The sequence below is a fragment of the Pyrgilauda ruficollis genome, unplaced genomic scaffold (assembly GCF_017590135.1).
Source record: "Pyrgilauda ruficollis isolate IOZ18807 unplaced genomic scaffold, ASM1759013v1 scaffold17, whole genome shotgun sequence".
Taxonomy (NCBI): domain Eukaryota; kingdom Metazoa; phylum Chordata; class Aves; order Passeriformes; family Passeridae; genus Pyrgilauda; species Pyrgilauda ruficollis.
In genome coordinates, this window is record NW_024515875.1 from 2,232,707 (window position 1) to 2,255,650 (window position 22,944).

A 22,944-nucleotide genomic window follows, 5' to 3' on the forward strand; every position below is an offset into this window, starting at 1 on the left:
TAAAGGCCTGCTCTAGGAAATACACCGGTCAGGTCTCACCAATTAATGACTGCTTTAAAAAAAAAAAAATTGAACATTGTTCTAACAAATGTTCTTGGGTACAAGACATTTTATTACTGATCCTGCATTTCGTACTTCCCATGACAGACATTCATGACTCAGAATCAACTCTGAAATGAGTTCACAAAATATTCTGTTGGCTAAGGACGATTTTCCATTGGAACAATTTGAAAACAGATGCTAATACATTTGTCTGTCTTACATTAGTGACCTTAAACTTGTAACAGGAGGCAATTTTTTTCTCATGCAGTCATTTCTTAAACAATACTGTATTGCCCAAAATGTACTATTTTAAGAGGGATAACTAACAATGAACTTACCATATCTTTAAAAGTAACAAGATTTCTGATTAAGAGCCAATGAAGGTGTTTGGGTTTTTTTCAGGACAAAGAGTTTAGTAAAAGCCTTCAGAACATTACTGAGGCCTAGCACACACACAAAAAACAACAAAGATGATTAAAATGTTTCTTTGTTCTTACTGTAACCAAGACTAGAATTGGTCACAGAATAATCTACACAAGCTAGGGAATGACCACAGATTTTCCACTAAGTATGCAAGTTTCACTTCTTTGAATGTGTGTCCTGGTTCTGGACAAGGTTAATTTTTACAGTAGCTGGGATGGGGGGCATGGCCAGGATCTGGACGTTATTCCATTCCACCCCAGGTCATTTCCTTCTGGTCAGAGCGGTGACAACGCTGGTCCTGAGCCAGAGGGAACATGGCTGCGGTCAGGTCAAGCTCCACGCTCTCCCTTTTGTAAGCTTTTGTTATTAACATGGCTCCTGCTCATTTTCTTATCTCATTGCAGCTTCCAGTAAATTGTTCTGTCTGTGCCTTTTGTGCCTCCAGGTCTCCTCTCCAACCTGCTGCAGCAGGGAGGGAGAGGGGAAAATGAGGGGAGCAAATGGCAGCATGTGGTTTGGGGTTTGTGGGAACACTAAACTGAGGAATATCTTTCATAAACCAAGAACATAAGTTAGTCAACAGATACTAGGAAAAAAGGTGAACACTGGGCCCCAGATGTAATTAACCAGCATTTCCAAGAGACCTTTATTTTACTCACTCATAAACAAGCCCATGGATCCGTCTCTTTCTGCCATCAATACCCCACATCTGATCCAATCCTGCAGTACGTCAAGTCAAAAAGACTTTCTCAAAAGTCTTTATATTCTCCACTGTTGGTCATATCAAGATAAACAGACACAGTGCAGTACAGCTTATTGGAGCTCAGGAGACAGAGAGAGCAGATAATCAGGAGCTCATAAGACTTCCATACCTTATTACTCAGTATTCCTGGCCACTAGGAGACATTTGCATTGGGCAAGGTAGATGCAAAACTGGGGCTAATATTTAAAATGCTATCTGGTTGTGGATTTTATTTCTAAAGATACGTTTGTTTAGTACCACAGACAAAACAAAGTAAGGCTCAAACTATTATTAGTGATAACTTTGAGTAAGAATTGTGGAATAAATAAGGTAATCTTGACACATTTTTGCTATAGGTGATAGGAATCCTTTCCTTTTTTATTGTTGCTTCAAATTTCAAAGGCATATAGTTTCACTGTTTTATCTTACGGGAAAGCAAGGATATGTCTTGTGAACTCTCCCACAAGTGGCATAAAATAGAAGACAAAAATTAAATTTAATTATTTTTCCCCAAATTTTTTTTCTCCCACTGTAGAGTCACAGCTTGCCAAAAATCAGCTAGTAGCAGTGAAAGACTAGCTCATCAGGTGGGCTGTCCAGGTCCCCAGTGGAGTCTTGATCTACAAAATGCATCAGATATTATACTAAAATTACTCCACTGTTTGACCATTCAAGCATTATAAATGAAAGTCCTCTTGAAAAAAAAATTAAGTCAAGTGACCACAAAGTATTTTTAAAATTCCATGACATTATCAAAGTATTCCCTAGCATGCCAGATTTTAATGAATGGAATATAGTAGTTCCATCCATCAGCTTTTCCATCAATATCCCACTCTGTCATTTTTGTTTTGAACTAAAACTTCAGCTGTGTTAATCAAAACATATACTGCCATTTTTTCAGATTAAGATTATTTCTTACTCTTTACAGGTTAGTGAAATTGTCTTTATCATAGGTTTGATACATAGCAAGCATGTCTTCTAGGCTGGTTTTTTGATCAAGCATTCCCTGGACAAAGGATTACCACTACAGCATGTTTATTTTTACAAACTGGCTTTACTTAACTTTCAAAGAGCTTCTATTGACTAAACAGCAAGTGTAGCACTTGAAAGTGATTATTCCCAACCTTTTTTTCATCTCTTTATAGAATAAAAGCAGACTTTTATTCTTTCATGTTTCTAATTTTTGATGGGAAACAATGCCACAGCAAATTAGGAAAAGGAATCCATTTCTTTTTATAGCCTAAAAATAAAATTATATGTGCTTATAAGTTTAGGCATACAATTCATAAAAATGGATCTTTCTTCTATAATCTTCCTTGTGTTCCTGCTTGCATGACAAGCAGCTTCCATCATGCAGGCTAGTGTTGAAGGCATCCTAAAACAAATACCTTATCACTGAATATAGGATACTTCTTGAGATAGAGAAGCAGAGACCAAATTTTCTAAAAATCAAATGCACATAGAAAAGTGATTGATAAAAGACGTATTCATGTCCATTACAGCAGACTTCGCTACTACACACTAAATTCAGGATTCAGCACTGCCTGCTCCTCAGAAAGTTCCCAAAGTTGCTAACTTGGGCTTTATCATACCTAAGAACACAGCTCTGTTTACAGTTGGTGACCATGCTCTGCCCTCACAAGCACAGCTGATCCCTATACAGACCCTGCAGGCAAGTATGGAGAAGGGATGTGAGAGCTGTTGCAGACCAGAAATGGGGACTGGTATCCTCACTGCAATGGACTATTTCCAAACATCTCTGACCAAAAGTACTGTATGTTCAGAAAACAACCTACTTCCCCTAGTTTACTGTGCCATCCTATATTAAGCTCTAAAGACAAATTGAAATCATACAGAAAATTATGTCAGTTTAGACATTGCAACAGTCATTTTGTATAATCCTAGCAGCAGAATTAGCATTAGCTTTATCATAAAGGAAACATATATGGAAAGTCTACAGGACTGATTCCCCTATCTGTGCTTTTTGAGAGCTTTCACACCTGCCCAAAATGGGTATAAGGTATGGCACCTTAAAATTTGGCATCAGCACCATGTACATTTTCATAAGGCATAAACAATTATACAAAAGACAGCACGGAAAATATCAGACTATTATATCCCCTCACAACCAGCTCAACTCTACTCAGACATGACTGCCAACACCACATTACTTGTAAAATGTTTGAAAGAGACCTTTCACTAACATACAATACACTGTTTGATTTTATAAGAGTAAAAAGTAAAAGTTCACATATCTGTCCTCTACACAACTAGATATGAATCAAGGATCTAAATCAATTATAAGAACTCACAAGCTATTATTTTTTCATTAGGATCTTTTGTGGTTTTAGAAATCCTTGTCTTCCTCTGCAATCTGAATAAATAGGTGCCTCTAAGTAACTCTGGTACTAATACTTCCTTTCTTCTCATTTGACAATACCCACCCCCAAGCACTAAAGATGATAAAAAAAGAATCTAAAATTCAAATACAGCCTTACAACAACTGCAGTCACATAGCCTGTTTGCATTTATGCTGAGAACAAGCTGTCATAATACTGCTCTACCATTTGTAACCTCCACGCGTTCTCACCTGCCCTCTGCAACAAGAGTCTCTTTGTCTGAAAAGTGTGTTTGTGTAACATTCCTTTTTTAATTTAAACTATAACCAAAAATAGCAAACAGCTTGTGCTCCACCAAATCTGCACTGAAGCTCAACTACTCATGTAGGTCAGGTACACCAAAGAGTTTAATAAAGCTGTTTGGTTTACATCTGGTTTTACATCACATCTAAGGAACAGGAGGGGAGAAGAGAGTGGAAATTCTCACCATAACATAAAAGCTTAAAAAGAAAAAAAATCATTGCATTTCCTCCTCCTATGCAACCCCATCTCATCAGTCATGCACTCACTTTTCCTCAGAAGCAGCCTCTTTGTTAGAGGCTATTTATTGTAGCCAAGCTCCATTTCCAATTACCTTATCATACATTATACACTGAAAGAGAAAGTGCCCTCCTTTTTCTAGGAACACACAGGAGCAATGGGCCAACACTCCAGAAGACTTTCAAGCAGAGTAAGGCAACTTCTACTAAAAATCTAGTGAAGGAGTGATCTAAAAATACAGGTAAATAAATACAAGAGGGGGAAAAAGCCAAATACTAGATTCCTTTCTCTCAGCTTCAGCAAGACTAGAGTAAAATAGTCAATATATTATATCTAAAATGTATTGAGACAGTTTAAGTTTAGAGGTTTATATATCACGTTAAGCAACAGACTGATGGTATCTATAGCTTAGAGGAATTTACTGGAGACCAAAAACTACATAATATGATTGGAAAACAGAACAAATCACAGGATACCAAGGAGCCTGTAACTTTTATTCAACAATTACCAAGTTATCCGTGTGATGTCAACCAAAAGCCAAAACTGGCTCTATGAAAAGGCCCATTAACAGCATCCTTTTCTGAATCTGTACATTTCAAAAACATCAGCCAAAACAATCTTAACTTCTCCAAACAAAATCATCCTGAATTAAAACGTTACTCTTCCTGATCCTTCCCACAATCAACAAAACCTGCTCTGCCTGGAGACACAAACAAGTTGTGAGGCTAGCTAAGTTATAAACTTCCTAAATTCCTATAAATAAAACAGCAAGGTTGTAATATAACCAGAGGTAATTCAAGGAAGCAGGGTAAGTTACCTCACACCACAGGACAGAAGTACACAAAGGGTTACTGCATTACAGCTGGCACACCTGACACCCATCCTAATACTATTTTAACCTCTTATCAAGTCTGTACTTTCAGAATAAGGAGAAATAGGTGAGAAATTTCTGCAGCAGAAAGAACGTTGTGTATTTTAATGTACCAGTTCAAGGGCTTGATCCAAGAACCATAACTGACCACAGCTGTCAACGCAGACTTAAGGAAGAGGAATGGAATACTCTATAAATCCAGTAACAGCCATGAACAGCAACAAAGGAGAACTTGATCTATCACTTGAATTGCAGGTACAAGACCTCCTTAGAAGATATAACAGACTATAAGAATTCTGCACCAACATTTAAACAAACTGTACAATATAGAAACACATAATTTGAATCAAGACACAAAATGGCCAGATGCACAAGAGAATTTAGTAATACTTTCTAGACAGAAACAAAAGTGGTTTTGTGATCATCTCGAAGGACTTCTTGGACTCTGACATTTCCTTCATGCACACCTTCCTGCACTGACTACAAAATCACCACAAGTCTTCTCCTCTTGACATCTTCATCTGTACCATCCACTACTTAAGAAATATCTACCTTCCACTTCTGGAATACCACTTTAAAACAAACAGCCAACCAACTCTGGCTGAACCAAGGAGCATTTTAAGATATTATTATAAAGAAGTATACACCTTGGTTTTATACTTTTCTGCCTCTCCTCATACAAAGGGCCTATAGCAGAAGGCAAGCAATATTAAAAGTGAGAAAATAAGTTCAATTTCAAGACATTCTTCTAAGGATATGATTTACAGGAAATCACAGGAAACCTCCCACTTGTCTCCATTAGTAAGAAGTGAGGACTATGTCCAATACCTTGAATGAATCCAAACGTAATCTTCCCACTGCCACTTTATTCCTCCTATAGTCTTCTTATTATAACTTCTGTGCTTGATTTCTACACCTGGATAACACATTTGTCTCAAAAACTGCCATTCAACAGAGTTTTTATTTTTTCTGAATGTCTAATTCTGGAATACAGCAAAAGGGAAGGAAGTTTGGGCTTCACTGAAATGATGCCTTCCAGCTTTAGTTTACTTCCCAATAAACAAAGGGCAAAAAGAAAAGCAATGAAAAGAAGAAAAGACAACCCCAAAACCTTCAAAGACAGAGAAAGACTTTTAAGAATAGATGAGCCTGGACCAGTAATTCTAGTAAGCTTGTGCTAATAACCTTTTAAAAAGTAAAATTGTTTCGTTCACAGAAAGACTTCTGTGCAGTTTATATCTAGTACAGTTTACAGAACTTACTGGACATTATCTCTTACTTCACTAAGCAAGAAGACTGAAAGGACATAATTTTGTAGAAGACACCATACTCAGAAAACGAAGCAGTTAAGCACAAGAAACAAACTTGCAAACCCTATTTTCCCTTCTTAGCGAGACTCATCCAATAGAGTACAGAATGACAGCACCAACTCTTAAATTGCTATCATATGTGTTTGATATGGAAACAAGATACTGTGGCAGTCAGATTATATACAAATGGCTGACACAAAAGCTTACACTGCATTAGTGCTGCTTCTCTAACTTGTTTCATCCAAACGATCTTTGAAAACTAAAATTTATGATAAATTATTCACAATAGAGTCATTTTTGTGTCATCACACAAATAAAATCATGTGTATATTGGCACTGGTTCCTAAATGTACCATCACTGTAGAAATGAAGATTAGTCAATAATGCTAATAGGCCAAAATGATACCAATCAAATTTATGAAGAATGAAGCTTTTCTCTTTTCCATGGTGCCTTTTTATCCAGAAACCAAAACAGAGTAAGAATGAAAATCACAGAAATTGTCCAGGTGCCAACATTTGCCTTACCATTTTTTAAAACTGACTATTTCCTAATAATTCTACTACAAATTGACTATAATTTGACAGTCATTTTGGAAGCATCTTCAAAAAAACAATCTTTAAATGATCACTGCTACAATTACACTACAGTGCTAACAAATAAGGTTAATGCAAGCATATTTGGAAGCAAAGAAAACACAATAAAAACATCTTTTGCTAAGTTACCAAGAATTAGCATGATCAAGTATATTAAAGCACTGCTTAGCAGTGCTCAGATACTGCGTCAGATGGCTCAGCAAACAAGTACACCTTAATTCAACTTAAAACTAGGACACACATACAGATAAAGCATCACCAGTAGATGAAAGAAGATGCACTGAAATCATAAAGGTATATAGACTTTTACTTGGAATGACACAGGTCATGATCATAAAGTGACACTTACTATTTTTTTTAAGTCAGAATGCAATTTGTATAGGAAACACAGCTAACAATTTGAACAGAAGAAAAACATTTCTATTATACTCCTATTTTCAAGCTCTGAACTCCATCAGTTAAGCAAAATAAGACAGCCGTCACCTTCTGAAATACCGATTTTAAAAGCCTGAAATAATGATTATGATTCAGCTCATATTTATTAGTATGATTTGTTTTAAAATCCCTCCTCTCCAACCATCTCACAAGAATGACCCAAATAGACAGTAAATATGCTAACTACACGTCTTCAAAGGAAGCACACCTGTGCTTCACAAAAAACGTCCTTCTATCACCACTGTTACCCTAACACAGGAAATTAAATGAGTAACTGGAAAGAAGCAACTCTAGCAACTAGAGTTACTAACATACTGCCTGAATGACTGTACAGAGCTCACAGCAAGTAGTTCAAAAAAGTGACACTGAAATTTGCTTTAATTTTTGCTAACTTTAAGCAAACCTGTAACTAGATTAGGGTTTCATACAACACAGGTAAGTCAAAATAAAACCTGCTTATATAATCAAACTACTTATGTCAAATTTCCCTTGTCATAACAAGTTCGTATTTCCTTTGAAACACAATGACTTCTGCCATTCTTCATACACCAAATGGGATACCAAAAATAGGTAGCAATAGGCTCAGTGATGGACAACTCTTTGAAGAGTTCTGGTAAGAATGCATCTACAGTGAAAACATGGCTTTACACACTTACAAATTCAAACACAAAAAACATTCATTCATCAAAATCTTTACTGTTCACTAAAATACCTTAAACAGTGTATTTTGCTACTCTTGGAGCATTTTTGCATAAGTATATTCACACCTGGACAGTTTTGATGTTAAGAAAAAAGTCCTTAGGTGTCAAGCAAATTTCAGATACCCTACCAAGTCCAAAAGACTACCACAGTAGACTGAGTAGCTAAAATCATGGCCAAAGATCTGGAAGGAACACATGTATAATTCAAACATAACAGCAGTGACATTTACAAGACTGTAGACATTTCACTACTTCTACCAACAATTTCACCAGCTGTAAAACTATTACTGCCATCATGCCTGCCTCAGAGCTCAAGTGCAGACAGACAGAAGAGCAGGAATTCAATCCTCCATTCACTTGTCATCTCATTCCCCACTATCTCGTTTACAAAGAGGAAAGTTCAGAAAGAGCAACGTCTCTTTCATTTGCATAAATTTACAGTAATACCACACAAGGCAAAGACTAACGGCCACAACAATGTTGTATCCCCCTCTTCCCAAAACAAGATTGCAGATCTTGCACAGAATTTCCTGAAATATTATTTTCTAAAATATTAGGTAATCAAATATTAAAAACTTCTTCAGTTACCACTAAGGGTGCAGATACAGTGGGCATTAATTCCTTTTATTAAAACTGAACCATTGCAAATCAAGAATCCATTAGATTTCTGAAAAGGTTTCATAGCATGAAACTAACATTATCATTACCTTATCATAAAATCATGTAATACCTGAAAAGTGTGACTATTATTTTGCTTCATTCCATCACTTGTGAAAACTCTAAGCTAATACCCATCATGGCTCCCAAAGTTTAAGGATCTAGGGTAGGGAGGGAGGTCAAGCCCAATCCAAGTGAACAGTCACTCTCTCTACCACAGGAAAAACTACATACTGTAAACCCTGTGAATAAATAATTACAATGAAATCAATGTTTTATGAAGGAAATGCACTTGGTTTTAAAGGTCACAAAGCAACAGATAAGAGCACACAGTGAAACAAATCCAGCAAATTACTGATTGAACTGCAGGGTCAATGAATCCAAGCAATAAATATATCTGCTCTTTGAATAATTAAAAATGTTAAAACACAATGGCTGCAGACAACAGTGTTAAGAATACAGACAGACCAGATGATCTACTTCATATTTAAGTATTTACTTACCTGTCCTGTGACTGCTCTTCGTACATTCTTTCCTTTCCCTCTTTAAAGAGTCTTATGGCCCGTTTGGATTTTTTCATAAGGCTGTCAATGTAGATTTTAAAATACTCATTCTCACTGAGTTGTGCAAGTTTCTGGTTGTCATCATATTTGCTCAGTATAAGTCGCAAATGTTGGTAAGTATCAGGTAGAATGTCAAGTATATAAGGTGGGCTGTTTTTGAGTTGAAGCTTTGGGTTTTGGCACAATCTTACCTATAAGGAAAAACAAGAGAATGTAAAAGACAAGAAAACCATTAAGACAAAAACTGATCTGATATTTTCCAATTTATTGGGTATAACATACTTCTTTAGCCTCCAGTCCCAAAGAATTAAATCCTACTTCATTTATATTCTGTGAAATTCCAACAATGTCAAAAGAGGTAAAATTTTACTTCATCTTGTCACATCTATAAAAAGTAAACAAGTTTACCTAAATATTTTGTGGGTTTGCCCTGAAAGTATGTCTTTTCCTCTCTAATATATCCTAAGGAGCATATCAAAACACAGCATGCAAAAATGCCAAGAGCAGTACTTTCATACAGATCTGTTTTGTGCAGGTTAACTTAGCTACAGGTGTTTAAGTATATACTAAGAACTGACATAAATTACTTTGTCATCTGCTGGCTCTCTTTATCCAACAATATAACCTCTGAGACCCTAGGGAAATATAATTTTGAAAGCTCTGCACATAAGAAAATGGTCTGAACTGTGATAGTGCTTCAAAAGTTATTACCTACAACAGACAGACTTTAGGTCACTCAAAAACAGATATTGTAAACCAGGAAACAAAAATATTATAAAGTCATGGTTTTCCAGCTCCTGGCTGGAACAGAAGCTCAGTGCTTTGCTTTGGCTGGGTAAGGAGGTGCCCACCAAAGCTTCTTTCCCATTCCCCTACCCATAACGAAAGATTCATATGTCAAGACAAGGACAGGGAGAGATCATTCACCAAACACTGTCACGAGTACTTAATATTAAGGTACTTAGCCTCGACTCAGGGAACTTAATTCATTTCATTACTAATCAAATCAGAGTAGGGTAACAAGAAAATAAAACCAAACCTTAAAAACACATTTCACCCACCACTCCCTCCTTCCTGGGCCTAATTTTATTTTCCACTCTACCTCCTCCCCCACAGTAGTACAGTGAATGGGGGCTGTGGTCAGTTCATGACTCCTGAGCGGAGTCCGAGTCTCTGCCATGCCTCCCTCCTCAATGGGAGAACTCCTCACACTCTTCTCTTGCTCCAGACAGGGGTCCAGCCCACAGGAGACAGTCATCTTTGAACTTCCCCAGCGTGAGTCCTTCTCACAGACCACACTTCTTCGCAAACTCCTCTAGAACATATCCCCTCCACTGGATGTAGTCCTTCAGGAACAGACTGCTCCAGCTTGGGTTCTCTGCAGGGACACAAGTCCTGCCAAGAAACCCACTCCAGTGTAGGCTCTTCTCTCCAAGGCACCACAGGTCCTGCCAGGAGCCTGTTCTAGCACAGGTTCCTTAAGGTATCCCAGCCCACACCAGCCTGCTCTGGCACGGGATCCTCCACAGCTTACAGTGAATGTCAGCTCCACTGTGGAGCTGCATGGCCGCCACCATGGGCTGCAGGGGAATCTGCTCCAGCAGCCAGAACGCGTCCCCCTCCTTCACTGAGCTGCAGGGCTGCAGAGGCGTTTCTCTCACATTTTCTCACTCCCCCCCTCCCTGGCTGCAATTTGCTTCTGCACAGTAGCTTTTCTCCCCCTTCTTTAAGACATTACCCCAGAGGCACCACTGTTGCTGATGGGATTGGCCTTGGCCAGCAGCAGATCCATCTTGGAGCTCGCTGCTCTACTGGACAGGAGGGAATCTTCTGGCAGTGCCTCAGCAAAACTACCCCTGTAGTCCCTTCACTATTAAAACTTTGCCACTTAAACCATATAGAAGAAAACATCTCAATGGACTTGGAATCATTGTGATCCCAAATGGCACAAATATTAATTGAATAGATATTAATCAAAGAATAAGTTTAGGCTAATAGAACACCTTTATTTGAATCTAGTTTCCACTGGAAATGTTACTGGAAGAGAAATGTACTCTTTGTTTCCTACACATCATTAACATAACAAGATTAAAATTGTCTCTGAGCTACCTACATTTTCTGATAGTTTGTTCTGTAATGCTCTGTTCTAGAAGAAAAAGAGACTAAGACTAACAGGTAGTTTTTGACTACTGATGCACTGAGCTACTCAAGCTCAGCTAAAGTATTGCATAGGGACACATTCTAGATGTGTGTGCAGCTGTACACATGCAAATACTTATGAAGAAATTAAGACCATGTGGTATAAAAGTTTTATAGGCATCATTTGGAGATTGCCACATTATATATTAGTGACTTTGACATTCTTTTGAGGTAACTAATGAGGTTATAAAAACATCTTAATACTGCTGAAAGTAGATTCCTATTCCTACTAATTTATCAACTTGAAAAAAGATGCATCCTTGAGCTTTTCTGGGTGAGAGGGGAACAAACCTGTATCCTGTAATGCTTACCTCTCTAAACTCAGAGCCCTATCACTATTGCTGACCTCTCCTGTAATTTCTACATCTACACCATTAAGAAATTCACTGCCTTAAGACTGCTGCCTCTAACAGACCTTCATGCACCCCAAACAGCAAAGCAAACAGGTAATGGTTTGTGTCTGAAACATACAGCGCAAGAACACAACCAGACAATTAGACTGAGGTAACAGGGGGTCATAGTTAGAAAAGTGGAGATAGAGTGGACAAAAGTCAAGCACTTAGAAGTTTTAAAAAAGTTTAGCACCATTCAAAACACTATTTAAAACATTTGCAACAGCTCTCCTCATTTAACTGACTGTTATTTTAGTAATTTCTATTATTCTTTCAATTTTTAGACCAGGTAATACATCAGGAAGCCTTCTGATGTGTTGTAGAACAGTCCTTATCCCAGAGAAATTTACATCTCAGTAGGGTAGGGAAAAAAAAAAAAAAAAAGGAAGCAGGCAAACATAAATACATGAGCTGTTCAACATGCTGAAGAATGGTTCAGAGACTGAACACCAGCAGTATGGTATTTCTAGACATAAATTGCAAAGTTCCACAGCAAGCTCTCAAATAATTTAATGGCTTCTAAAGGAACTCAAAGTTGAGAATGTGCTGGAAGGAAACAAAAAAAAGTATAGCATATTTGATCATCTCTTGACCAGTAATGAAGTCTGAAACCGCAATCCACAACTCCAAGAGCTTTGAAACTAACTTGTTTATATTTTATGTGATATAGATAAGGTCATCAGGATTAAAAAAGGGACAACAGGGCCCCAGTTGTGGGTTAGGAGATGTCTAAAGCAGGATTTTCAAAGAATAAAGGTTGGCTATGATAGCATTCTTGCAAGATCAGAAAAGCACTGAAGTCAGGTTGACAGACAGAATTCTCTAAGGAGGTGTCAGAAACACAGGCAAAGAATCTTACATGTGTAGCTAGACCTGAAAATCATCCATGCAGAGACATACAATAACTTCTTTTAGTAGAAGAGTAAGAAGAACTGGAATCCCAAATACAGAAGCGAAAATCTTTATGAAAAGCAGATTTTTTTTTCCTCTGAACTTTGTGTTCACCGTGATTTCTGGTTTAGTGAAAACTTGAAACTAGACCAGCATTCTTCAGAAGACCAACTACAGGTGACACAAATCTGTCACTGATCAAGCCTTACAACTCTCTGAAGTAACAAGCACAGGGGGAAAAAAATCTGAAAAATCAAAATGTTTATTCAGAGAAAAAAAGTCAGCAGTGAGAGCAGACCACAAGCAGAGAAGGCTGCAATAATTGTGAATTACTTACTTACCCTAACTTAAATCTCATGAACAAAGAATTAATTCTCTTTCTGAAGCTTATCTTTTTGATCAGATGTGCCAACAAGCAGAATATAAATGATTTCATATACATTAGAAATACCATTAAAATATGGAAGCAAGAAAAGACAATTTGCTTATGCTGGTTGCTGCATTTTGAACAGTCAGTCCATTCAGCTATACAAAAAGAATATCAAGTTATAAGGAAGAAGTATTTTCTCTTCCAGAAGTTCTTGAAAGTTTTCATTAGTCTCACGTCATTACATACAAGATAGTTTAAAAGGCTACCCTTTCTCCTGAATTTGGAGAGATAAATACAGCACATTACCAGAACCTTCCATTTTAGAACAAGCTTTTAAGAAAGCCACACAAAAATTCTTCAACACCTTCATTAGCTTTATGCATTATAATTGAAAAAATACTAATATTAATGTTCAAATCATAGATCCACTGAAGTAGTATAAGATTTCCTTCACTTTACAGAGCACACAAGGCTTCAAAGGAAGTAAGTCTGTAAGGAGATGGTTGGTAAACCATATGGTTTCCAGTCAGGATGTCCTGACACATACCACAGCAGTTCACAATTAAAAGTAAGCAATAAGAAAAGACACCTGCTGACGCAAAAGATTTGCCGAGACCTTTCTTCAAAAGAAAACAGAACTCAAAACAAATAAACAAAAAAAAATCCCAACACCCCTAAAATAAAGAAATCTATACTGCACTTTACAAGACAACTCTCACCAACACATTAGGAGCGGACATGAATCATATCACTGTGTGATTTTTGTATTGTTATGACTGGAAGTAAGCATGTATATATTTAGCAAGCACTCAGTGGTAAAAAATGAAAGGCAGTAAGCAAGTTAGTAAAAAATATCTCTTATTGAAGCAAACTGAGACAAAATTAAGCTCCTTTCACTAGCTCACACACAGGGAAAATCCAAGTACTTAATCCAGAATCACAGAAACAATAAGACTGCAACTCTATGAAAACTGAGGCATTACCTTAATCTACCAGAAACTGATTTTGAAACAGTTAACTCTGGAACTTCCAGACAACTGAACTCTAGTTTCTTTGCAGAAAAACATTAACCCCCTCTCCCCTTCTCACCCACCCCTAACCAAAATAAAGGCCACTACTCATAACACTTCTGAAGATATTTGTCTTATATTTATTATAAGGCATTTTTTCACACCACCATCAGAGATGAGAGTAATGGAGGCCAATTGTATATAGACAATTAATTTCTTGCTAAAAACTATGTTCTATTAACTTTTTAAAGCAAAGTTGAAAGCCCCTGACTCATTTGATAAAAGGACCCTTGTTCAAGCAAAGCATAGCAGCCTTAACACAATCTGTTTAAACACCTAAGGCTAGTCAAAGACAATACAAGGAAAGTAACTCAGCTAAAACTGAGTAAGTATCTAATGACTAGGACATCCGCTAAACACCGTTTTCAGCTGCAGTGAATGGGTCAGAACAATTGGAGCATCAGTGCTCACACACTTCCAAAACTACACTTACAAATTGCCCAAGTGAACAAGCTCTTCTGCCACGTCGCACAAAACAAAGAATTAGAAAATGCCTTGTCACACCACAAACAGCATAAAGGCAGCTCTGCAGTTAAAATACCATAATTCTCCAGCAGTCCACAACATCCAATGCAACAACAATGAATTCTGAAAAACTTAATAAGGAGGACCTAATAAGGAAAATGGTCCAAGTTTGAACATTATGCTTCTTCGACAGGGATTTCTTCCTGCCTGAAGTTACCTTAACTGCAATGCATTTCATTTTCCATAGGAAAAAAAGCTCTTGTCAGAATATAAGCAGAGGTGACCCAAACACCAATCTTTTTGCCTGAGAATACAATAAGTGCTTGTTCAACAGCCACCACACTGCAACTGAACCATATGTTTCCATAGTGGAAGAATAAACAATAAGAATGCTGATGCCACAGACATACAAGGACTTTGGAGGGTAATTTTACTTCCTTCCAATTAGAAAGAAAGAAGCTTCTGTTCCTCTGTTTAATTTTGTATTCTTTTTCCATAAGCAGCGTACACAGGACATAAGATTTCCTACCAACTTTGACCATCGAATCAATTACATGAAGTTTTGCAAAGGATAACCAATGCACTCATAGTTTCAACTACCATGCTCTGTATACTCAGATGCTGACAGATGTTAATTTAAAGAAAACCACAATACTAAGATGCAGAGGTAACACAGCTTTTACTCACTAAGTCAATAGTATAAGCTTTGGAGAAGCACTCCAGTTTGCTCTTAAATAATTATTAAATAGCAAATCAATGCCATCTGCATTTATACAGTCAGAGTCAAGCAACTGGTGGGCCGTGACAGTGCACCCAAATAGTTTAGTCAATATTGTTAATCTTCATAGTAGAAAATTTAATTATTTTCAGGCCCAATGCATAGGAGGAATGAAAAGTGATTAAAAGTTGATGAAATACACCTGTTTTTAAAAATCCCGTTCAGAATGTATCATGATTTTACCAGCTTGAGTCCCAGAGGAATGAAGTGTGAAAAAGTAGTACTGACAACTCTAAATAGTCCAAGCAGTAAACAGACCTAACTACTCCAAAGTTTACATAGTAGTAATTCTCTCCCAAAGCTGGTCTCAACATACCATTATTCTCTAATAGTAATACATGGCTAGGGTCTAGGTTTTAAAAGCCACCAGGTTTACAAACTCAGAAAAACAAAAACTCATGCAATTTATGCACAGTTTAAAGGAACACCGGAGTTATTTGTTAGCAATATTCATTTTTCATTTATTTACAGGATAAAAACTTTCTAAAACATAGATGGTGTTTTAAAAACAGTAATTTGCTTCCTGCAAATCCAGAGATATATGGTCAACGTTCTTATACAATGCAAGCATTGAAAACCAAGGCTAGGCATAAAATAAATATTATCTTCAGCATTACACAGAAATTGAAGTGTTTTTGTTTCTTAATGATAAAGCTACTGCTTACCCATGAGAAAAGCAGTAGAGAAACTTGACATTGATGCTAATATTGCTTTCCCTTTATTAATGTAGTTAATTTTGTAAATTTACATAAGACATACCAATAAACCACAAAAAGTATAGATCCCAATGTATGAAGTATAAAAAGGAAATATATATGGACAGATAGCAATTTACATTCACTGATTATCTACATGCAGATTATTTTTTATTCCCTGCAAGAATGTTGCTTATGGTAACTTTTACAAACAAGGCTCTAAGGAGGAGCACTATTGAAACATTCTGTCCTGCTAAAGAATTCCTTTTCAAAATCCATGATTATTTTCACACTGATAATAAAAGTTTAAAGAGAATGCACCCACACAGAACTGCAATATTCTGCCTATTCCAACCTGAAGTATCAGCCCATGGAAAATTGGCATTATTACAAAACCTGAACAATTTGAAAGCAGGACACATAACCAATTCTACACAAAGAAGTTTGCATGGTGTCTAGGTAGCCAGAATTTTTGCATACACCACAAAACCACCCTCACTGTACAGTTCTTGTAGGGTGGGAATGTTTAGTTAATCCCTTATTGTTGCAAACAAGTAATTAATACAGAAAGCCTCATCTGCCAGAGTACAAAATTACAGAAAGAAATGAAGGAAAGATAGAAGATAGCAATTTTAAAAAAGAAAAAAATGCAAACCACAAATTATTGAGCTCTGCCACTAGTTTTTAAGACTGCTCTTTTTTCAGTGTTTGATCAAGATGAAAGCTTTGCTTTGTTTCCATTATTCATTTTCTTAACATCATTAGATTGGGGGAAAACTTCAACTACCTTACTACAGCAATAAGATGATTATCACAGCTACTATAGTTAAAGAATAAACAAGCATAATAACTGTTATTACAACAAGTAATATAGGCCTCCAAGCCACAACCTCACTATGGACAGCACCCAACTGACTTGGCAGAACTTCTGCCTTCACTAGGTATTAATTTGATCAGTCACCCACCACAGAAATCAGTCATAGGACACACTCCAGAAATTCGATTTAAAACAACACTTGACTGAGCAGGTTTCTATTTCTGATTTTAATCCCTGGGTTTGATCTAGACAGAGGAAAAAATTACCTTCCTGTGCCTACTGCCACACAAGGCTATGAGATTTAAATTGGTTTGCCAGCATATTAAATTTGCTCAAACACATCCTTTCCCTACAAGTACCAAATGCTAAAAACTCAACCAACAAGCTAGAGCATTCTCACACTATGACATCATCCTGTCTGGTATACTTTAATACAATTTGGAAATAAAATTTGATTAACTGAGAGCAGCTTAAAGAGGATACATTAAAGATCCAAATTGAGGACACTTATACAGCAAAATGAAAAAGGAAGCACAGTGCCCAGCCTTTCCAGTGACTTCTACCAAACAGGCCTTCCTAGCTGTTCTGATGGGCTGTGACCAATACAGCCATCCTGTACTAGATGAGTGAAAGCAATCCAGAAGTCCAAGCAGTGGGATAAAGACTTTCTGGTAACTGTGATTTTACAAAAAAATTAGGGTATAACCTTACTATATAGATCTGGCCTGACACAGGGAAATCAGAGTTCTTCATTCCCCACGTGGTTTCAACAACAAACCAGATTCCTAGTTCCCAAGCTGAAAACTTCCTCCTACTGAGGAAGAGTACCTACTTTCGAGTACTTGCAGTCCTTAATACAAGAGAACTCACTGTTAACAACATCCTGACCACTGACAGGAAAATTTCAACAGTGTCTTTGTGATAATAACCATTTTTATTAAACCTGGGGTTTCAGTTTGTAATTGCTGCCAGCAAACACAGTGGAAATACAGATACTTGATTCTTGGAGCACCAAAAATAGCCTACAAGGACTTCAAAAAATATTTAAACATTTATAAAGGCATACTACATTAGTGTCCACCCTGTCAGTATAACTAATTATCAACATTAAGAAATGTTGAACATCTTATTTCACAAGAGCCACAAGGAAAGCAAAGAGTTGCACTAAATCACAAAGAATCACAGAGTGAAAAAGTGATAACTGCATCACCATACAGCCCCAATGCCAACAGGTAGTAATCCTCACTGCTCAGCAGTTCCAAGAGGAAGCTTTTAAACATCACCCAGTGTGCAAAGCAGAGTGCCTGCATCTCCTGAACAGCCAGCTATGTTACAATCAAACTCTTCCTACCACTGGTAAGGCACTCTCCTGGATAATCTATTATGATACAAGCTGTCATTTCAAAGAATACTAAACAAAATGTATCAGGCTGGTGAGGGGAAGTGTAAGAGCTAAAAAGCTACAGTCTATCCCCCCACTTCCTGAAAAATGAGTTTCAGTACAGTGTATTTCTAGTTTCAAAATTAATAGTAGATGTACTTATAAGCCATTAAAATGCAGAACACATACTTAAAAAGTTAGGCATGCCATACTAATCTGTTTACTAAACTGACAAGAGTGACATCCCCCAGTCCCCACGCACATTCCTAAAAGCACAAATACATCTATGTTGCCATCACCAACATATCTCACAGGACAATTAGCTTAACTGAAGTTTAATACTTCAGAGGTCTTGTTTGCAGACTAACAGTGTGACACAACATGAAACACACAGAATATGTGATTACAAGTCTAAGTCAAGCAGCTTTTGGTTAGGACAACTCTTCAACTTTGAGTCATTTTAAAGGATCTGAAAATAACAATAGCCTAAGGCAAACACACACATTTGTTTTCCTTCCACAAACCAAGATTAAAAAAACATAGCCAGAGGCCACTGGAAAAAAAAAAAAAAAAAAAAAGAAAAAAAAGAAAAAAAAAAAAAGACAAATGATGCTTAAATAACCTAAAACATAAGTCCCCTTTCTTCCCGAGGCACATGCAGCACAGCACTCAGAGCTGCAGGAAGAAGCTGTTTGCCCCTGTGTACCTATGTAAACAGCCCCATAGCCCCATTCTTCACTGTGTGTACACACGGACGCACAGAGACACCCACCACTTTGTCCATAAGTTTCCAGGTCTTCTCCACAGTCCTGCGGTCAGCAGCTGCCTGCTTGGGGGGGCCCACAGCATCCTGAATGGCATCGATGAAGCCCAGGATCCGTCCCTTGCGCGGGTTCCGGCCGTTGAGGGAATTGGCCATCTGGGAGCCAAGCTGGCCGCAAAGACAGAGAAACACAGGCTCACAAGGTGCTCCGAAAACATCTTGTCATAGAACCCGCCGCAGCCTGCGAGGCAACACTTCCTTCTTCACGGGCAGGAAAGGGCAAGATCAGGGCATGTTTAGGAACAAGCTTAACTTTTCATGACAAACAGCGTAAACCCACCTGGCCCGGGTTTACATTGGCAGAAGCGATCCCGGATTTATTGTCAACACCGACAGTCGGGAGGGGGGAACACACCCGCGCCCGGCTCCGCGCCGCGCCCCTGCCCGTCCCTGCGCCCGCCGGCCGCGGGCACATGCCCGGCCCCGCACAACAAAAGAGGCCGCGGCGGAGCGGGGGCAGGAGCGGGAGGAGGGAGCAGAGGGAGGCAGCGCGGGCAGCAGGCAGGCACCCGCAGGGCAGGCGGCGGCAGCGGCACGCACAGACCCGGCTCCCGGCACACGCACGGACCGGCACGGCACGGCCGGGCGCCAAGGGCGAGAGCGGCCGCCGGGAGAGCCGGGAGCAGGCGGCGGCAGCGAGGTTCTTCGGTCCCCGCGGCGGAGCGGAGCGCAGGCGAAGCGTCTCTCCGGACGAGGCTCTCCTCTCTCCGGCCGCGGCGGCTTCAGTGCCGCGGGAGGCAGGCGGAGCGCATCCCGCCCCGCCGCCCGCGCCCGTCCCGCTCTGCGCCGGCCGCCCCGCAGGACTCTGCCCCGTGCGGCTGCTGCTGGCGGCGGGCGAGCGAGCGCTGCCCCGGGGGAAGCGTGGGGAACAACTGCCCTGCCGTCCGCATCGCCCTCCCGCACCCCAGCCCAGCCCGCCCGGCGGGTGGGTGGCTGGGAACGTGCGCGCGTGTGTGGAGAGTCCTACAGGCACATGCAAAAGAGACAGAGAGAGAAAGAGAGAGATGCACACGCACAGGTCCGTCTGCGGCACCGCTCGCAGCCCCCGGCAGGCTGTGGTCCCCCCGCACTCCTAGGAAGTGAGGCTGGCTTCCCGGCGGCGGCGGCCCCGCTCCTTCAGCCGCGCCCGCCCCCTCCCCGCGGCGCGCTGGCGGCCGCTCCTCTCCTCGGAACATGCCCACCCCCGTGACAACACTGCGTGTGCGCCTGCGCGCCGCGCCACCAGCGCCGCCCTCTGCACGGGGGCGGGAATGCTGCCGCACGATAGCCAATCGCAAGGAGAGATTTTCTTGATTGACGCGGCATTTAGCAAATGGGCGTGTGTTTAGTCACGGGGCGGGGCAGCGGCGGGGAGCGGGCTCGGGACGGGGAGGGGGCTGGAAGCAGCGGCCAGCAGGAAAGGGAGCGGCGGCGGGGCGGCCCGGCCCGGGTCGAGCTCTGGTCCCACCGGCTGAGGGACAGCCGGAGGCCTCTGGGGGTGGTGGCGGCGGCCGGCTGCGGGTTGCCTTCGTGGGGACGCAGACATTGTCCCTGGCTGTGAGGTCTCCAGGGGCTATGGCAGCGTGTCCCTCCGTCCGCTGGTGAGGCCGTGGGACCCCTGCCTGCTGAGCCTTTAGCGTGTGTTAACAACTGCCCGCTCCTGCCGCCCGTGGGAGCGCGCTGCCTTTGCGCTTCCCCTTCGCGCTTTTGGGAGCTCGCTGGGGGTTTTTTGTGGCCACAGAGAAAAAGAACTTTTTTTCCCTCTGTCTGGTTTCGTTTCTTGTTTTATTGGGTTTTTTTTGGTTTTTTTTTTTTTGTTTTTTTTTTTGAGAGAGTGAGGGAGCTTTGCCGTTAAGCAAGTGCTGAGATTTCCCTATTTCCATGCTGGGAATGGGCTAGAGAGTTCCAAGAGGTGGGGAGGGAAAATGTGAGCACTTTCTGGTTTAAAAAGCCCTTTTATATGCCATTATTTTGATATGAGCACTTCCCCTGGGTATATGGTAAATAAAATTCCACTGATTGAATGCCACAAAGAGCGAGGCTTACCTGCATAGGGTGCAAGACACTTGACTTCAGATCCTTTTGAAGATTGTCCAGGGAGTAATTATACTTTGCAAGGGTTAATTTTCTAATGAGCTGTCATAAAAGGAAATAAAAATGCAATACGTAGCATGAAAGTTTTTCTTTTCTAAAGACAATTGTATTAGAGGAGTATTTTTAAGTTTTGGTTTTCAAAATATCTGCAAAGTGTAGTCTTTTTTTTCCAAAGGTTTTCTTTTTTTAATGGTTTGCTCTTTTTCTTGGTTCTTTCCCTACTTTTTCTTGGATTTGACTTTTTTATTGAAATAGGAGTCAGGAAAAACAGTAGAAAAACGTGCAGAGTGTTTCAGTGTTGCTTTTATTAATATTTTAATTTATAGGTATTTTTAGTGCAGGTATCTTCTGTTGATTTAAAATGTATCATGTTATTCTTTTGAACACATAAAACAATAAAATCCTATCAATAATGTCTTCAAAGGTTGTTTCTCTATAGCTTTTAAATATGAATTGGCAGTTGCTTGCCTTAAGTGGGTTGGAAGCTTCTCATTTTATTGTAGTCTCTGTAAGTTACTCTCTTCCCTGTGTTGGTTTAAAACCTCTCTGGCTGATGTCCCTATCCCTTTTTTCTTTGGAGCTCAGCTTTTGTAAGATTAAGTTGACAGTGGCTGCTTACTCTGTTGCTATCTCTCATTTGGTTGTGAAAAAAAACAGAGGAGCTGACGCTTTTTCAGAACTTGTAAAGTTCCTGTTCTCGATTGCTTTGTTTTCATTGTTGTTATGTCATTCCCTTCATATCCCACACTCTGCCAAGAGCTGTGATCTGTGAGCTCTTGGTAGCCGTCTGGGGCTGAGTCATGGTGTCTTGCAGTTCATCCGAGTGCAGGGCCAGCAGGAGCGAGCAGCTTGGTTCCCTGCATCCCTCTGCATCCGTGCTGCATTGCTAAGGGAGTAGCCAGCTCCATGGGGAAAGTGAGTGGTTTTCAAGCAGTGTTCTCTCATTGCCTGTGCTGTACAGTAAGTACAGATGTTCTGGGAATTGCAGTCCTCAGAGGGTCATGTGAGTACATTGGAAGCGAGCCAGCTGGGAGAGCAGGTGGAAGGGATACCTATGGCTTCAGCTTCAAGGCTGTTAAAGATGGGTCAGAATTCTGCGGGCTGTGCTGTGGAAGAGCAAGATGACATAGCACTGCTGGTGTGGCTTCAAGCACATAGAGTGACAAGGCTGTTTGACAGGAGACAGCTAAGAGGTGAGGCTGAGAGGAGTGAAGTAAACAGCTGCTGTGTTTGAAGTTCAGGGCATGTCTTGTTAGCAGTTAGCACATAAAGACTGAGCTGGCCCGCTGGGTCTTTGGGGTCTATAAGGATTAAGGGTGGTGGCTGAAGGCACTGGCCACCTGGAATATTTTAATACAGGTCAGCACCACTGTGTTAATGTCCAGGCATTCCTTCTCCCCAGCTTCAGGCTGTCTGATCGGCTAAACTAGGAAGCTAACCTGCTATGTATAGATCCACTGAGGGAGCACAGGGTGTTTCAATGCAGAAACCTTGGTCAGGAACTTTAAATCTCCAGGAAAGAGTGTCTTTCTGTTTGGGCTACGTGTAAGGTACATGTGGAAGTTTGGTGTCTAAGGTCCAAAAATTTCGTATGTACAGTTAAAATGGCTTCACAGATCTCTTTTACTTACAAGCTCTCCAACTGAATGTTGATTCTACTTGTTACTATATTGAAGAATATTACAGTTTGGATCTGTGATTTAATCACTCTATGAAAACACTACAGAATAAAGGACAGTAAGTCTGAGGTGTGAGATTTTAAGATTTGTATAT

At 39.9% G+C, this 22,944-nt stretch overlaps 1 protein-coding gene across 4 annotated transcripts in view; it reads right to left on the minus strand.

Moving 5' to 3' along the window:
- CBLB (Cbl proto-oncogene B) overlaps window positions 1-20,273 on the minus strand; it is a 127,706-nt gene extending 107,433 nt beyond the window's left edge. For 3 of the 4 annotated variants that reach the window (XM_041463970.1, XM_041463968.1, XM_041463967.1), the window contains exons 1-3: window positions 20,115-20,245; window positions 19,048-19,206; window positions 9,158-9,408 (exon numbers count right to left, since the gene is read on the minus strand). In XM_041463970.1, the coding sequence (XP_041319904.1) occupies window positions 9,158-9,408; window positions 19,048-19,194 (398 nt within the window). In that variant the 5' untranslated portion in view covers window positions 19,195-19,206; window positions 20,115-20,245. Of the gene's footprint in view, window positions 1-9,157; window positions 9,409-19,047; window positions 19,207-20,114 lie in introns of all 4 variants that reach the window. The other variant, XM_041463966.1, reaches the window with a different exon arrangement.
- Between the last annotated feature and the right edge of the window lie 2,671 nt (window positions 20,274-22,944).